The sequence below is a fragment of the Corvus kubaryi genome, unplaced genomic scaffold, assembly GCF_017639235.1.
Source record: "Corvus kubaryi isolate FWS band 111438036 unplaced genomic scaffold, C.kubaryi_AGA036_p1.0 130, whole genome shotgun sequence".
Classification (NCBI taxonomy): Eukaryota; Metazoa; Chordata; class Aves; order Passeriformes; family Corvidae; genus Corvus; species Corvus kubaryi.
The window spans coordinates 2346005-2362925 of NW_024580665.1; the positions used below are offsets into that span (position 1 = coordinate 2346005).

Below are 16921 nucleotides of genomic sequence, written 5' to 3' on the forward strand. Positions count from 1 at the left end.
ATCCGGTGTTTGCTGTTGCAGGGGAAGGTCAGGAAAATCCAGATTTCTTCTTTCAACTGTGTAAGGACCATTTCAGGCCCCACTTACATCCCTCTTTGTCCTGGTGCTGGGCAAACAAAGCCATACAGCCCCTCTTTAGCCAGGAGATGCTCTCTCTGGCTTGTTTTTCACACCCACCAACCAGCCAGCTCCTCTTGTAACTGGGATGTATTATTGTCTCTCTGATTTCCTGTTGTCAGTTGGGCTGATTTTAATTGGCTTGCATTTTCAGTTGTTTTTCAGTTCATCAGGAAGGATAATTAAAATAAAATCCTGCCCTCCATGCTCCTCTCTATTCACCGTAGCAACACCAGCTGAGCATGTTAATCTGAGGAGCAGTGCAGGCAGGGCTTACTCCCTGTGAAGTGTTTGGAGGCTGGTTGTTAAGCATTACATTATTCAAAATGCATTAAATTGTCCTGAATGAGGAGGAAACATGTCTCGATCATCAAGCTGATGGGCATTAGCAGTCTTCCACCACAAGTTTGCTAAATTTGAACTAGATTTAGCTACTGCCTGCCTCATTCCTATTCTGCAAGGAAAGCTGTGGACAAGGAACTGGCAAGGAGTAGGAGGCATAAATTTGAGGTACCCACAACTTGGACTGAAAGCCTTATATAAATCCTTGGGATTTCTAGACTTCAGAGAAATGCAGTTGGCATTACTGCCTTCTGTTGATGAAGCAGGAAAGTTTAACCGGTAGTCCAGGATACAAAATCTTGAGAGTCTGGAGGTGGCTTTGAGATCTGAGGGTGGCTTAAATGTTACTGCTGGGGAAGAGGGAGAAGGGGAAGTAACACATTTCTCAACATTTCCAGGTCTACAAAGCTTGTATGCTGAGCTAGAGGCTGTTAGGGTTTGCTCAGTCTCAAAACAGGGAAATCAGGAAAAAATATAGAGGGTTGGCAGGCAGTTAACCAGTGATTTTTTTCAGCTTATTGCTAATATTTGTATTTGCTGTCTTTTAGGAAAATGGGAAACCAAATTTTGAATATTTGACGATTGATTCACAAAAGGTTTTGTAGTTACTATTTGTATCCCTTGTTTGAGCATCTCTGTTGGCAGCCACTAGAATGTCATGGTCTCCTGTATCATAGACCTGCCATTGCCACTGTGAAAAACACACTCCTGACTTTCTGAAAACTTGTAATAAGCAAATGTCAGCCCTTCCTGGCTGCAGTTAGTGTAAAAAACAATGCTGAGGGTTTGTGCGAAGAGGAGAGGCTCCTTTTGCCTCTGTTGGCCATGATGGATGAGCTGGGATTTCCCATCATCCCTCTGGCTCAGTAGCAGAGCAGCACACGGGTGGATAAACCCAGCACAGAGCAGAAGCCAAGGCTGGGATGGGCACACACCGTTGCTCATTCCAAGGCTGCCAGCAATCAGTAGAATAAATGTCTGAGGTATGCTTCTCCCTCCCCAAATATTTTGTGGTTTGGTCTTTGATCAGGGGGCAATGTATCTCTCTCCAAGCTACCTTGACTTTTTTTATCTGTTAGCCTTAAACAGGGTGTCATTGTACCTCTAAGCCAGCTAAGCCCAAGGAGCTCAGTCTTGCCGACATGACTCTTCATTTCCCTCCTTTTGTCTCTCCCAGAGGTCAAAAATAGCTGTCTATGAGAAAATGTGGTCATATATGAAGTCGGCCGAGCCCTCAGTGTTCACCAAGACGACGGCGGATGGGGTGGCGAGAGTGCGGAAGTCCAAGGGGAAGTTTGCCTTCCTGCTGGAGTCCACGATGAACGAGTACATCGAGCAGCGCAAGCCCTGCGACACCATGAAAGTTGGAGGCAACCTGGATTCCAAGGGCTATGGTGTAGCAACCCCCAAAGGCTCAGCATTAAGGTGGGTGGAATAATATAACAATATCCATGTTGTTATAGTATTCCACCTACCCTGATGTATTGTGTTGTCATTTTCTTTCTTGTGGATTTTGAGGTAACTTAAAAGTTTAAAATCTTCAATATTCCATGGAGTTAAATAAGACGGTAAATTATGGTTTCATTTATTTAATGCATCCATTTTTTTGTGTTCTCTTCGTGTTGTTCTCTCTGATTGTTTGTTGCTGTTTTAATTTTACAGTTCAATGGCTTTTTCAATTTAAATGGTAAAAGCCAAGTTAACCTGCCATATGTGACGAATGTTAACTGCATGATGTGGTGTTCTTGTTACTTTTTTTCTCAAAGACGGTTTCCCCATCCCGCACACTTCAGTTTTGAGCAAATGTTATCCTCCATGCCACCTTCCAATATTTAACCCTGTATTTGCTGTACAGACATTTTGATAGCTCCACGTTCTGTGAAATTTTAGCCAATTTGTCCTCTTGTGCTCCTTTTTTTATACGTTACGATTTCCTAAGCATTTGTGCATTTTTTCTTACAAGTTATGTTTTATCGTTTCAAGAAATGCTGTTAACCTGGCAGTATTAAAACTGAATGAGCAAGGCCTCTTGGACAAATTGAAAAACAAATGGTGGTACGACAAAGGAGAGTGCGGCAGCGGGGGAGGTGACTCCAAGGTCAGCCTCAATGTCACCACAATCGGGTACCTTAGCAAAGAGTAATCGGCAAGGCTGTTATTTTGCTTCTCAAGAAAAAAAACCTCAAAAAAGAAAGCAGATGAAAACTATTTCACTAATTGTGGTGGGGAAAAAAAAGCAATTTTCTTACTCAGTAGCTCTTTCAAAGAAATGGTCTTATTTAATATCATCAACAGGTTTGTTCGAGCATGGAAACCTTATTTAACTAACAGATAGAAAGTCCAGTGTTGGTGGGACCTTCGCAGAGTAAATCAGTGAGGTAACTGTCAAGAAACCAATGATCACCTCTGGCCGCCATCCCAACCCCTGAGGGCAAGGCTTTGGTCTCATCCATGGTTTAGCTGCGATACAGAGTGGGGTTTATGAGGCTTTTTTTTGCCAGGACCAGCTGTGCCAGCACAGACCTGGAGGTGAAAGGACTCCTGCTTCCTTTGCCCTTTTGGGGAGGTTTTGGAAATTTTGCCTGGAGTATTCAAATATCACCTTTTGTACAGCACTGACCAGTCTTCTGCACTCTCCTATGCAGGAGCCCTGTATCTGTGTTTGACATGACTTTGGTACAGATAGGGACTCAAATCTGTCTCCTGTGGTAACCTTATCACTGCCTTCTGCTGAGCTGAGGCTCCTCCCAGCCTTCCAGGGAGCCTGTAGTGTACCTTCACAAAGTTGCTTCAATGAGCTCATGTGTTGGCAAAAGTTAGCCAGTGTGCTTTCCTCTTGCCAACTTTGCCCTGTAGGACTGGCAGTTTCTGCAATCTTTAACCCAGTGAGGATAAGCTGTAGCTAGAGTTGGCTGGGTACTGTTGGTCACCTTGGGTGCAGGAATTACCAAGAAAATTAATTTAAATGACACTGTTACACTGAAAAGTACTGAAATTCATTTTTGTAGTGACACTCTCCTACATCTAGTAAAACCAGTTCTTTAGGGAACAATAACTCCTAATTTCTCCTATAAAAATGCTTCAGATTTGGTCCAAAATCAATAATAACAGTAAACTGCAGTTTCGGACAATTACTGCAATGACTGCTGCATTCTATTAATAAGAGTTGCATACAGTTGGCTACATAGGAAATTGCTCAGCTCGTCATGTCTGCTGTCAGCAAAGCCGCTGTGTAATATTAAAGGAAGGAATAGCTCTCAAATTTGGGTTGATTCAATAGCTGGAGGTCTGCAGTGCTCAGCAGCGGCCTGGAGATGAGCACAAGCTTTTTTATGCTTTTTAGCTCTGCTGCTTATCCTTCACAGAACATTTTTATATGTCATACTTGCCCGTATATTAAAAGTTTAATATCCTCCTGGGATCCGGCAGCTCATTGTCTAATGCTGCCTTCCTGAAAGAAAACTCTTCATACAAACCAGCTTCAATGAACTTCATCGCTTCAAGTTCATTGAATTAAACCCAGCCAATAACACTTACAGCCCTAAGGAAACTAAAGAGGGCTTTTTAAATGGTCATAATTAGGGCAGGGCCATCCTTCTATTTTTGCTTGTACTGGAAGATGTTTTACAAAGAGCAATGCTGTCTATTTGTCAGGCAGTGTTGAGGGAGTGGAGTCTGGGGTGCTGTGATGAGTTGGTACCCAGAGAAGTGGGAAGGGGTGCAAACACAATAATGTGTGTTTTGCTGGTTTAGTTCAAAGTGATGTCTTTCTGCAGTTTGTTGTAACATGCTGTGGTGAAGAACTTGTTTAAGCTATAGTCATCAGCTCTTGGGGCACAGCTCAGCTCCGGAAGTCCCCAGAGAGGAGAACATGGGGTGTAGAAGACCTCCCAGAGAAGACTAAGCTGAGGGAGGCGGGGAAGGGGTTAGTGGCCGTTTCTAGAGGTGATAAATCAAAGGGCTTTTTTGTTACAAAATAGCTTTTCCTTTGAGGTAGTTCTGTAGGCACTGAGTACTGCAGGTTGCAGTGCGGCGTCGCAGCAGACGGGCAGTGCCTTCCCAGCATACCCCCATCGCTGGCCAGGCCAGGCCCTGCCCCAGCCCATCAGGAGCCCCGCTGCCCTCTGGGGAAAGATGAGCTCTGGTGCTGCCCTCTGTGCACTACAGCTCCAAGAGTCTCGCTGGCCACTCTCTCCTCCCTGTCCTTCCACCAGAAGTTGCCCTCGTCATTTCATCCCATCTCTCCAGTTAATTGTTCATCTGAACACAGCTTCATTTGTAGAGCATTCAGAGGAGTCACTTCAAAACTGTTATTTTTTTCCATTTTACCTTAAAGGAAGCAGCAACCGGAGGAATCAGGATGGGGTGGTGAAGGCGCCTGAAGTGGGGATAGCAGACCTTGCCCCCCATCTCATGGCTACCATTGCTCACTCGGGGCAGCTCTCTCTACTGGCTGAGCTGACAGACTCCTCTCTCAGCTTCCCCAGTAGAGACCCAGGCTTGGGAAATCACTGCCCCAAGTCCGCAATCAGCCTCCTCCTACCTCCTGCCAATGGGTTGTGTGTAGGTGTGAGTCATGTCAGACTGGTGGTGCCAGCTAAATTCCTCTGTGACTCTGATATTTTAGCTCACACTGAAAGCCAGAGGTAAGTATGAGCCTGTTTGCTTGTGCCAGTGCCCATCACTGTACTGCAAAGGACCCGGTCACCTCCGCCGTGCTCGTCCTCCCTCCGGTCTTGCATGTGGTGTGCCTGTGCTTGGAGAGGAATAATTCTGAGTTGTGAGTTCATCTCTTGTTACCAGATCTTCATTGCCACTGGAAAATTAAACAGTGACTTCCATTTTCACAAGGATTAATTTTGAGTCTTGCAGCAGGAAAAAGAAAGGGTATTCACTTGGCTTTCTGTGGGTTTTGAATCTGTTGGTTTACAGAGAGTGTAAGGTTAGGCCTGTGGGCATTCTGTGCTCCTGGGGTTCACTTGTAATTCAAGACTAAAGAGATTGTGCCATTTTAATGAGCTTGTTTTAAAGGCCTCAGCTGATGTGTTGTGTTTTCGGTGCTACCAGTCTGTGCCAGTGCTGGTGTGGAGCAGAGGGTGCCAGTGTGCTCTGTAGTGCCTTAGCTGTTGGTACTGCCTTGGCAAAGGGAATTACCCCATTTCGGTAGTGGTCCTTATTTAACGAGTCTGAAGGGGAACATGCTCCACCCATATGTAATTTTTCTGGGATGCATGTCAATACATGTGGGCTGACTTGGCTGGTGCAGACGTTCTGGCACATGCATCAAAACTTGTTCACTTAGTCCTCCTAACTGAGCATGAATTTAGTTTCATGGCAAAATTATCCTCCCTTCAAATGCTCTTATACCTGCAAGCTGAGTTCTCAATCGTGAGAGAATACAAAATAGCAGTTGTAAAAAAAACATATTACAGGAAATAAGTTGCAGTGTATTACAAATCTGGAAACTAATTATTTTGTTTATTATACAATCCTATAATCTTGGAGCTGAGTGATGGCTGAATAGGAATTTAACAAGAATTAGACAAAAGGGGATGTAGACAGCGGTCACAGGCTGAGTGACTTAAGTGAAACTAATTATTCAGTTGCATAAGAACAATTTTCTGCTAAGATAAATTTCTATAGTTCTGCAGTTGATAGATTTCTTGTATTCTTATACCTTCACGATAACATTTAATGACAACTAACATGGAAGGAGAATGTTTGAATGCAGCTTCTCACCAACTTCACATGCCAAGATTCCTTGCTAATGATTTGACTTAATTTCTTTAATGTATTCTTTTTTAGGCTGATACCTCTTTTGGAGTACATCAGAGAAATGACATGCAATGTAATATTATTTCATTTTCCACTTTTTTTTAAATCATAGAATTACTTTTCCAGTGTGATAGTTGAGTTCTGCCCTCAGAGCTGTGCTCCATACAATATCCCATTCCCAAGCCCTTTGGAGCTGTGTGGCCAGTAGCAGATGGGATCTGTTCCCCCATGTCTGTGTGCTGTTTTGCTTTGATACATTTTCAGCACAGCCATTAGCATTTGCAGCATGATTTTGTTAAGTGGCATATTTTTAGAAGAAATCTGTTATGCTTTATTTTAGATGATACCTGATGCCTAAAGAGCACCACTGCCAAACATGTCGTGCATAAAAGAAAACATTTGGAGAAATGGCTATCTTAAAAAGATGCAGCACGATTTATTTGAGCAATTTGTTTGAAATTATGTTCATCAGCATGAATTTCCTTGTCATCCATTCTATAGGCCTGGGTTATGAGCTGGAAAAAGATAAAATGACTGATCAGAGCCAGTGACAGTAACACAGAGTTAATTCATGCTCGGAGTTGGGAAAGTATTATGAAATTATTGTATTGTGCAAATTAGTGACAAAGCAAAATAATGCTTTAAAAGGAAGACACCAGAATATCAGTTTAATTGACAGCTATTACTTTATAGCATATTAGGAAATAATACTGTGTATGTTTTGTGCCAGTGATGAAGTCTTAATGCTCTAGGAGTTCATTGGAGCATCTCACTTAGAGCACTGCCAGGAAGGGCAGAGAGCCTGCTCTGGTTTGCAGAAATGACAGTGCTGTTGTGCAGATTGTTGAGGGTATTTTCCTGGAAATGGAACTGGGAGACTCAGTACAATAATTTGAATAGAGTAGGTTGCCTGTGCTGGGAAGGAGTTGGTGGAGCCTGAACCGGTGGTGTCCAAGAATTGGGAACTGTTTAGTTTTGCCAGTATAACCTTTAGCATCATGGAGACTGGCTTTGCTGCCTTGCCGAAGCCAACTCAAGACCTGACTGTGCAAGGAGACCTGTTTGTGCAGCATTAATTGTGACAGACATAGGGCTTGTGCAGGGACACCATGTCATGCCTTTATGGCCACAAGAAATCTTAAAGAAAGACTTGTTAATTGCGCACTCCTTTTGATAATATTTGTGGTGCTTAACAGTTAATTTCCATAGATTGCTTGCATGAGTCATTTATCCTGCACTGTAAGTATCAGTATGGGGAAAGTCAAGGCAGAAGGCTCTGTGGTACTGGGAAAGGAAAAAAGGAAAACCAGCAGCTGAAAGTGGAGCTCCCAGCAGCAGGAGCAGGGCCCTTCCTTTGAACATCTCCCTGGGGGTCTGGGCTTGGTTGTTTCTCTTCAAGAGTAACTGCTGTCATTTACCATACAAAGGGAAAAGTAAATGCCCTTCTTCAAAGTGGCTCTAATGTTTCAGCAATGTGCCCACATGGACACAGGCGCTTGTGCTGTTCTGTGGAATTCTCTGTGCTCGCCGGCACTGTAACTGTGGGCTGAACGCCTCTAGCTTTTGTACACACGATGTAGCTGTTCTTTGAATGTCTTGTGTAGCCTTTGGACTAAGCAGCACCTACCTGCAGCCTGCTGAGGACCCAAGAGCAGGAGTCACAGAAGAAGCCATTTCAAGAGGAAAATAAAGACAAGGGGGAAAATGGATGTGTCTAGAGACAAGAGAAGGAGAAGGTGAGGGGATAGCCGGCATGCAAGGTAAGTTGAGTCTCTTGCTCGTACCCATCCAGGTTAGAAAGGACCCAAGCAATAACAGGAAAGGTCCATGCCGCTCTTTCAGATGATGTAGGTTTGAGTGTGATGTTGGGCACCTGCCCGCCTTTGCTCTTCCTGCCACCCTCTCACCATATCCATACCTCACGTGTCAGGTACTGCTGTGAATGAGCACAGTGACTTGTTATTGCTTGTACTTCCTAATCCAATTGGCGTGTATTATTGCATTAGCACTTGGCAGTTCTATTAAATTATAATCCTGTTAGTACAGAGTTTAATTTGTTTGAGCTACATTTATGAAACGTGTAAATATACTTTCATTGAGACAGCTGCTGCTGCCAAACACAGGCTGCAAACTCTGCAAAGGGCAGAGGAACTTGCAGCCTCAGCTGGTAACACATCTGGCTCTGTAGAGGTGTGCACAGAGTGTGTATAGATGTTGCAATGACATCATATGCTCATTCAAACACCCTAATTTAAAATGTATACCTGGTGACCAAAGGAAAAACGCTTCAGATTCTTCAAGGATACATTGGATGCTCCAAACTGTAATGGCAGGTTACTCCTGCCCAATAATGGAGACTATAACAAAGTTCTGTTATGGAGAGCTATTGCAGTCACTGAGTGCTCAGTAGGAACTAAACCCATCCCCTGTCAGCCAGGGAGCTGCAGCCCCAGGATGCTCTTCACCAGCACTCAGGGCCCTGGGGCGTTGAGCAAAGGGAACTGCTTCTGGCTCTGCTGTTGAGGAAAAACAACATCCTCTGCCAGGGGATTTATTGCTCTGCCTCCAAGCACTACCCCAGCCATCAACATGCAGCATATTTCTTCGGTGGTTTGGGGATATATAGGGCTTGAAGTGCTGAGTTTTAATTTTCTAATTTTGCAAGCTCTTTGTCTTTTCAAACTACATGGCTTTCACTTTTATCCCTTCCTCTGCCCACCCATAAAGCATTTCAATCCCTCAAATGTTAAATCTTGGAGATGTGCAACTGCTGGTAACGCAGGACAGGGAAAAAGTGGTGTGGGTCTGAAATGGTAGCAAAGAGCAACCAAGGGCTCATTACTTAAAGAAGAAACGCCTGGTGCTTTTTGCATTTTTTTCCTTGAATATTAAATATTCAGTGTGGAATACCAAAGCTCACTTTTTGAGACAGAAGGTAGGAAACAGTGATTGACAAGAAGGAACAGGGATTGACCATATGGGTTTATGCCCGTATTTTCAGGGCTCTTCACTCCTGCTTGTGGTACCAGGGAACTGTAGTCTTTAAACAAACATAGTGGGTTTTTATAACAAGCCCATTTCCAAACAAAGTCTTCCCCATCCCTCACGTGTGGGTGTGTTGCAAAACATGAAGTCATGGCACAGAAATGTTGCTAAATTCGTAAATTGCAACAGGCAGATGGATCTGATCTGAGCAAGAGCAGAGCCCTTGGACAATGCATTCACCCACAGGTTTTGCATCTATTCAGAAGTTATCTCAGTAACAAGATCTGACAAAAAGTCCATTCAATAGTTACAGATCAGGCTGGGATTTATACCGCTTGGGGGAATAAAGTGCCTTATTTGATTTAGATGGGTCTTTAACCTCAAGCGATGCCCTTTAGAGAGTAGTGCTGGATTTGGTGTATCTTCCTAGATTGTTTCTATCTTTATATTTTAATGATACCAAGATGGTTGTTAGTGAGATTTTTTTATGGTATCCTGTCAAATTAAGCAGAGAGCCTGGGCTTGATTTCTGCCTTTCTCAGTCCCTGCACAGTTGTGTACCTGTGCTGGCTGGCTCAGGGATGCAGCAGTGGCCACTTGCCTTTGGGCCCCCTCAGCTTCAGTCAACAGGACTGGAGGCCCCATTCAGCATCACCTCCCCTCCTTCTGCCAGCAGGGTGGGGTAAGGCTGGTGGTTCAGTGTGATGTGTGGCAGTGAGGGATTTCTCTGCTTGGCTGGATGCAGTGCCAGGCAGTAGTGCCATTGTTCAGGGTCACACTGAGAGTAGTTCAGTTGTCAGAGCAGGGTGCTGATAGCACCAAGGTTGAGGGTTCAATCCCTTTATGGGCCTTTCACTTAAGAGCTGGAATCAATGGTCCTTGTGGGTCCCTTCCAGCTCAGAATATTCTGTTATTCTGTAATCTCTATACTCTTCAGGTATTTGCCTCTTGGAGCTTGGTAAACCTGATTTGTCCCACATGTCTACAGCAAGCTGCCCTCTCTGCTTCCCCTGAGGTTAGTGGAGATCAGCCAGTGACACCAGCAGGAACAGTGTTTTCAGTAGTTTTACCCAAGAGGATTTTAGGAAGCATTTTGGATTTAGAAAATGCTTACACCTTATTCCACTTGCCTTTCTCTGACACTGTGAGGTGGATTTTAGAAACCCAAGTGTTTAACATCTGAACTCTTTGATGTTATAACGGTTTTGGTTGGGTTGTGCTGATGTCAGCAATCCCAGGGATGTTCCAGCCAGCAAGGACAGCTCTGGTCATAAGGAACAAAGGAAAACATTTCTTGCCATAGAAGTGAGAGTGCTCTAAATATGTCAGATTCCTAAACTAAAAGGATTAGGCAAAACCAACAGGGATTATTTAATTATAAAACAAGGTTTTTTAAAAATAATAATAAAACAAGTAAAAAACCACTTTATAATGTACTAACCAAGACCTGGTACCACCATGGACTCTCGCCTCCTTCACATCACTGAGATTTGGACAGGAGGGTGATGAGCCATTTGTGGAGGTCAAGCCCTTGCTCTGACCATGGGGCTTGGCCAGGGCAGCATTCTCGTGCAGAGGCAGGATGTCACACTTCACTAGGAGAGACAATTTGCACTCTTAGGAAGGACAGATTTGCCAGAAGCCTCCTGTGGCTTTCTGTTGCTTTGATGGCACAAATCAGCAATATATCTGGCCTAGCTAGATACTAGACCAGATTTACAACTGTTCTATGCCATGCAGTGTGACACAGCTGAAGGCCAGGGTTGTCTTTGGCACTGTGATTTCGCGTTCTCCTGTGCACCCAAAGGGCCAGTACCAAGGTGCAGGGAGTCACGAACAGCCTTGCTGTAAGTGCTACATCCCAAGTGATGTGTGCCTGCATTTCCACAACACTTCTCCAACCAGAGGAATTTGTTGTCTGCTGTTGTACTGCTGGGAAAAATGAACAGGGGCCTGTTGGTGACCACACAGGATTGCACATTGTGGTAGATGCAGCGTTAAGTACACAGGGCTGTTAGCAAAGGACAATTCTCCTGGTGACCATATTTGCTGTATGTTTGGAGCCAGCATCCATCTGCCTTTGTGAGAAGGATCCCCGCTGCCACTGGCCTTAAATTTCTTAGCTTCACCTCTAAATGAACTCTCTATTGCTGGGTGAGATCACCCACGTCCCTCTCCGTTGCTGCTGGGGACATGGATATCCTGGCCAAGTAGCACTGCAGAGGCCTGTGGAGCTCTCCTGTGCAGGGACCACTCATGAGCAGTGAAGCTGCAGTGGTTGGAGTTCTTTCCCAGTGTTTGACATCTCCTGAGCCAGCTGGGCATCCCTCCCTGGCTGAAGTGCTGATCAGGTCTGCTGTAGCTTGTGCTCTGCTATCCTGAGCCTCAGCCCCAGGCACAAGTGAAGAAAGGATATTTTAAGGACCAGAGAAGAGCTCTCAATGCTGATCTTCCTTCAAGTTCATGGGTGAGTTTTTTACCCTCTACCCCCAAAAAGCTACATTTGGACTCTCAAGATGCTGCAAGCAACACTGCTGTGAAAATGCCACACCGTACCCTGTACACCACTCCACAGAAAATCAGGAACCAGCTGATGGTGGGAGAAGGAACACTTGCAACTGTAAAACCCAGGTAGTGAGAGGTGCCAGAGCAGCCCATGGGCAGTCCCACTGCCTGGGAGATTCAGTGCAGCCCATCACTGCCCTCCCCATCCTGTGCCGCCCCAAGGAAGCCCTTTAGTTGGTGCTTTGAAGAGCCGTGCTGGTTACACCTTTACTTTGCAGCTTGCTTTTCTGAAAGATTGCATCTAAAAATTCTAAATGAATTCTGAGCAATGGTTCATCTGGTTTGAAGGAACAGTGTGCTGTCTGCCGAGTTCATTCACTCTCCTTGGCAGTGATTGGGTTCGGATATAACATTTAGATTACATCCATTAGAGCATTGAATGGGATGTGAATTATCCAAAGCTGTTGCAATCATCACTTAAATCTTTATGGATTGCAAGTAATAAACATAACTACAGCATTGCTGAGACTTCATGCCACTTGAACACCAGTTAGACAGAGCTGAAAAAAGCCTATAGATTATTGGGTGAGATGTTCAAGTCCTAAAGTGACTTCTGTTCCCAATTCTCAACTCTAGTGGTCACCAGCTCCTTGTATCGCCTGCTGCGACTTGTGAGGACCAACCCAAACACTGGCTACAAAGGCACTGGCATCTTTCCTGGAAAATGGCCCTTTCCTGGCAAGATCGCAATGTTCTTTTCATAAATTAACAGCACTTTTCCAAGAAACTGCTCAGACTCTTCACTGCAGTCCAAGTTTGTTCAGGAAAGGGTCCTGTTTGCTGCACTAGCACACAAACATGATGGCCCGTAACTGGAACCCAACTGCCAAAAGGAGCAGCCTGGCCTGCTTTTGCAGTCACATGTGGGACTGCAGCCTGCTGGGCATGTGTCTGGTAGAAGTCAGTGATGGCAGTAGGTGGAACATCTGGTTTGGGGTTATCTTCTTTAAATAGGTGCTGGTGAAATCATGACAAGTAACCTAAAAGGTCATTAATCAAGCACTAAAAACCTGTTATGATTTATAATTTGAGAGGGTCAGAAGTTCTACCTTCCCACTTCTGGGACTAATAAAGATCTACTTCTTGAATGATTAATTTACTTGTCTTCTACTTCAAGCTTGTTCTGGCCAGAAAGAAATATTGTAACACCACCAGTTTTCTCAATGGAGATAAAATTTACTGCAGCTAACCTGAAACTGGGGCTTTGGTAAGAGGAGGCAAGGCAAAAAATCGCTCAGACAGGTAAGGCTGTCTCAAAGAGAGGAGGAGAGAACAAATGGCTTCTGAGTCATTGTGTTCCCTCTTTTCCGTATTAATTGCATGAATGGAAGACAGGTAATACTGCAATATAAATGTGATAAATGCTCTGCAAAGAGCATGTAGCAGCTCCATCTTCTGAGAAGGAGCATCTGCATGGTGAACATACTCATCTTGGAAACAATGCCATATTTTGTACAGGATCAACCTGCATGAAAAAGTGCTGTAGCAATTCCTGAATTTGAGGGAGAGGTGGCCCAAGTTTTTAAATTGAAACTGAAGCTTTGGGGACCCAGCTCAGGGGTGAGATTTTAATGATTTTGTTTTTCAAAAATCAGTTCATTCCATCAGTATCATCCTGTCATCTGGGACCACCAGCAACAAAGGGTGCAAAGGGCTTCCGTGGTTGGTGTCTTGCACCCAGACAGGCTGAAGTGCAGCAGGGAAGAGGCCCCAGGGCCACACAGCAAAAGGAAGAGGAGGTTCCCTTTGGGATGGTGCCATATTAAATTTGGAAAAAGACTGGCACAGCTTGTGTTCTAGCAGTAGCTGATGGCTGAAATGGGGAAGGTTATGCTGCCAGCACCTGAATGGAGTCTCCTAATAGGGTGGCAGAGAAATCAAACAGCTGAAACACCAATAAAACCCACTTCTGTCAAGGTATAAGATCATGTTTGTGGCAGCCTCTGTAAAGCCTATAAAATAGGTGGGCACTGATCTTACAGTAGCAGATGGTTTAATTTGCCTCTCAGGGTGGTACTATCCCATATGAGGCTCCTGGTATTGTTTCTCTAAACTCAAGTCTTCCAGTCATTTGTAGAAAAAATCTTAGCAGGGTTTGGTAGAGCTGCCCAAGAGAACCAAACTCACAGGTTTATGCCTGGATGATTCAGATATATTGGATGAAAAGCAAAAGCAAGGAAACAACAAAATCCCTCAGTTATGGGAAGGAAAAAAACCACTGCAACTGTCTGGACAAGAATACCATCCTGTGGCATCCAAAAATGCTAACATCCCAGTCCAAATGGCCTCACCTTGTTTTCTTGGCATACAGAGCACAACAAGAGAACACAAGCTCTCAAACCTCTGAACATTTTACTTTTATCAAAGCAACCAAACTAACAGAGAGGTCTGGAAATCACATAGGGGAGATGAAAAAGAATCCCATCATAAATTAAAGCATGGAAAAACAGTGGAATCCAGCTAAGAAAGGGCTGAGGACTTTACAGGATATCCCATACAGCCAAACAACAGCAACATGATTTTAAAAACCATCTGGAAAGCACAAAATTATCCCAAGAAAAAGACAAGGAAATGGAAGTCTTTTGAGACAGAGCCCCAGAAAATGAGGAAATTATCTTCTGAGCTGGACAGTGAAAGAAGTAGGTGGCTGGTGACACAGCCTTCCCATGGGACCCAGACAAGTCATTTAGTGTCTCCATTCCTCTGCCTCTCAGGCAATTTTTAAAATCCTCTCTCAGACAAGCAGTGCCAGGCCAAGCTACGAAAAATCCCCTTCCTAGACCCAGCAGCCATCACTCCTAGAAGAACCCTTCAATTCCCTCTACAACAACCAACAGAACACTTTGCAACTTGGTGGCTTTGGACTGGCTGGCACAGGCACAGCTCTGGCACGGGCACTGCCCAAGGGACACCATTGGGACTGGCTGGGTGTGAGCTGAGGGGTGACACAGAGGATTCATGTTCCATGGGCACTGCTGAGCACTCAGTGAAAAATGCCAGGATCCAGACATGGTTCTCCGCACTTCCATCAGGATCTCAGCCAAAGCCATGACTGACTCTGACTGTTAAATTGAACCAGGCTAGACAGCTACTCAGAGATGAGCAATTGGAAAATCTCAGCAGCCAGGCTCACTTTCCAATATATCTACTTATCTTGGGAATTTGGGAGTTGAGGAGTCTATCCCGCACCAGCTCATACTGCATTCATGAAGTGCTGGACCAGCGCTTCCAGAGGCATCATGCCTTCTCTCACCATAAAGTTGCTCAAATCCTGCTGTGAAGGAAGCAGCTCATGCATTAGGAGGTTTTGGGATTTATTTCCTGGAAGCAGGCAAAGTTGTTCCTTAGGACTTTGAAGAAACAAGCTGCATTTTGTGCTTCACAAATTGGTGCCTTTTCTTGCATGTTGAGAGGGTGTCCTCGCTCAGGTACAAGATGTTCCTCCCAGTGCCCTGCCTAGCAAAGTAGCTGAGCCAAGGGAGGCTGGGATCTTGCTCAGGCAAATCTCCAGGTCATCTGGAGGGGGGGGACAGGACAGGCCAAGGCAGGGAGGGACAGGCATCAGCTACTCTTTCATGTCTGACTTGCCTCCCCTGATCCCTCCATACACGACCTCACCCTCTGGTACCAGCCACCTGCTCAGCCCCCGTGCCAGGCAGGATGGGGACAGCCCCAGCACCAGAGCACCTTGGCATGGTGACAGCTCCACCAGCAAAGCCTGGGTGGGCCTGAAGCAAGGAGTGACTCCTTGGCACCTGTCTGCCCATCCCACTCAGCTCCTCATGCTAGGACAGATGGATGTACCAAATCACCTCTCTTCTACTCAGGCTGAGGGAATGTGGTACCTCACCTGGCAAACAGGGCTGTGACAAATTATAATGAAAACCCCAGGTTAGGCAAATTCCCATCTGTTTAGTTAAGATAATTTTAGTTTACTACTTTGTCTTTTTTTTTTTTTTTTTGGCAGTTGCGTGTGCTCAATTAGCTGCAATCTTGGCTTAAAAAAAAATAAAGCACCCTAATTAGCATATTCAGCCTTCTCATTTCCCAATACTGTATAATGTTGTGAAAGCTAATCTATAATGTATTGGATGTTATGCAAATTCTCAGTACTCCGTATGGGGTTTACAAAGGCAGGCAAATTAAAAATAGTGTTCAGAATAGGACTGGGGGGAGGGGAAAATTTGCACAATAAAATATGCAGGTAGGAGGAAAGGTGTTTATAACCTTCTTCCTATTGTTTGTGTATTCTCAGCTGCACAATGCTTTTCAAAGCAGAGAGATGTATTGCATAAAATCTCTCCAAATTGGATAGTTTTTAAATGAAATTTAAAATTAGAGTAGTGTTCTCTGAGTAATAATTCACCCTGCTCTCTGCTGGGGCTTGTAAGGGGAAGGTAAAGGCACTGAGCTTTCACTGCCTGGCATTGCAGGTATGCATGGCTGCTTGTAGCATGTTCATCTGGGGGTCACCAGGGGTCTCAACACAGCCCAGCTGCCCAAGAAGGTCCACGGTGGTGGCTTGGCCAGGACCTGGCCACTCTCCATCGGTGTAACTGAGTGGGGCAGGTGCGTTACCTCCACCCCCGGGGTGTTGGCAGTGTCTCGGAGCGTGCTTTGATCCCGTTAATATTTTACAGCCCTACCTGTAGGAAGATGCAGGCGTAGCTGCAGCACAGCTGGCTTTTTAGGATGCCGCTGGCTCCGGGTGGAGGAGCTCCGTGCCTGCTGCCAGCGCCGAGCCAGCAAACATCGTCTGTCTCATGCGGCTTGTCACCGCCACCCGTTGGCTGTGTCCAGCTGAGTGTGTACAGCCAGCCCTGATTGATACTTAATTAGATTACAGCTGCTGCTTAGAAATAGCCATTTTATATAAATAAAATCTTGGCTGGTGTCAAACTGAGTCCTGTGCAGGCCAGGAGTGAGTGGTGCTGCCTCTGCCTGGACAGCCAGAAAGCTCTGCAGGCAGTGCTGGCAGTGCTGGCAGCGCTGCCACTGGGACCAGCGGTTCTCCCCACCTGGATGTCTTTTCCCTGCCCTTGCCTCCCTGCTGGCCTGGGTGACACTACATAGAGTCATGTCGGAGCAGCCTGTGGAGCGTTCAGCTCAGGAGCTCTTAAACACGATCATTTTTCTC

The 16921-nt window shown here is 45.1% G+C and overlaps 1 protein-coding gene across 7 annotated transcripts in view; it reads left to right on the forward strand.

Annotated features, from left to right (window-relative positions):
- GRIA3 (glutamate ionotropic receptor AMPA type subunit 3) overlaps positions 1-16921 on the forward strand; it is a 148724-nt gene that overhangs the window by 124747 nt on the left and 7056 nt on the right. For 5 of the 7 annotated variants that reach the window (XR_006016151.1, XM_042028456.1, XM_042028427.1 and 2 more), the window contains 2 exons: positions 1637-1884; positions 2443-2557. Coding sequence is in view for 6 of the 7 variants with exons in the window: in XM_042028456.1 (XP_041884390.1) it covers positions 1637-1884; positions 2443-2557 (363 nt within the window). In the remaining variant the exon portion in view is untranslated. The remainder of the gene's footprint in view (positions 1-1636; positions 1885-2442; positions 2558-16921) is intronic. The other 2 variants (XM_042028464.1, XM_042028472.1) reach the window with 1 other exon arrangement.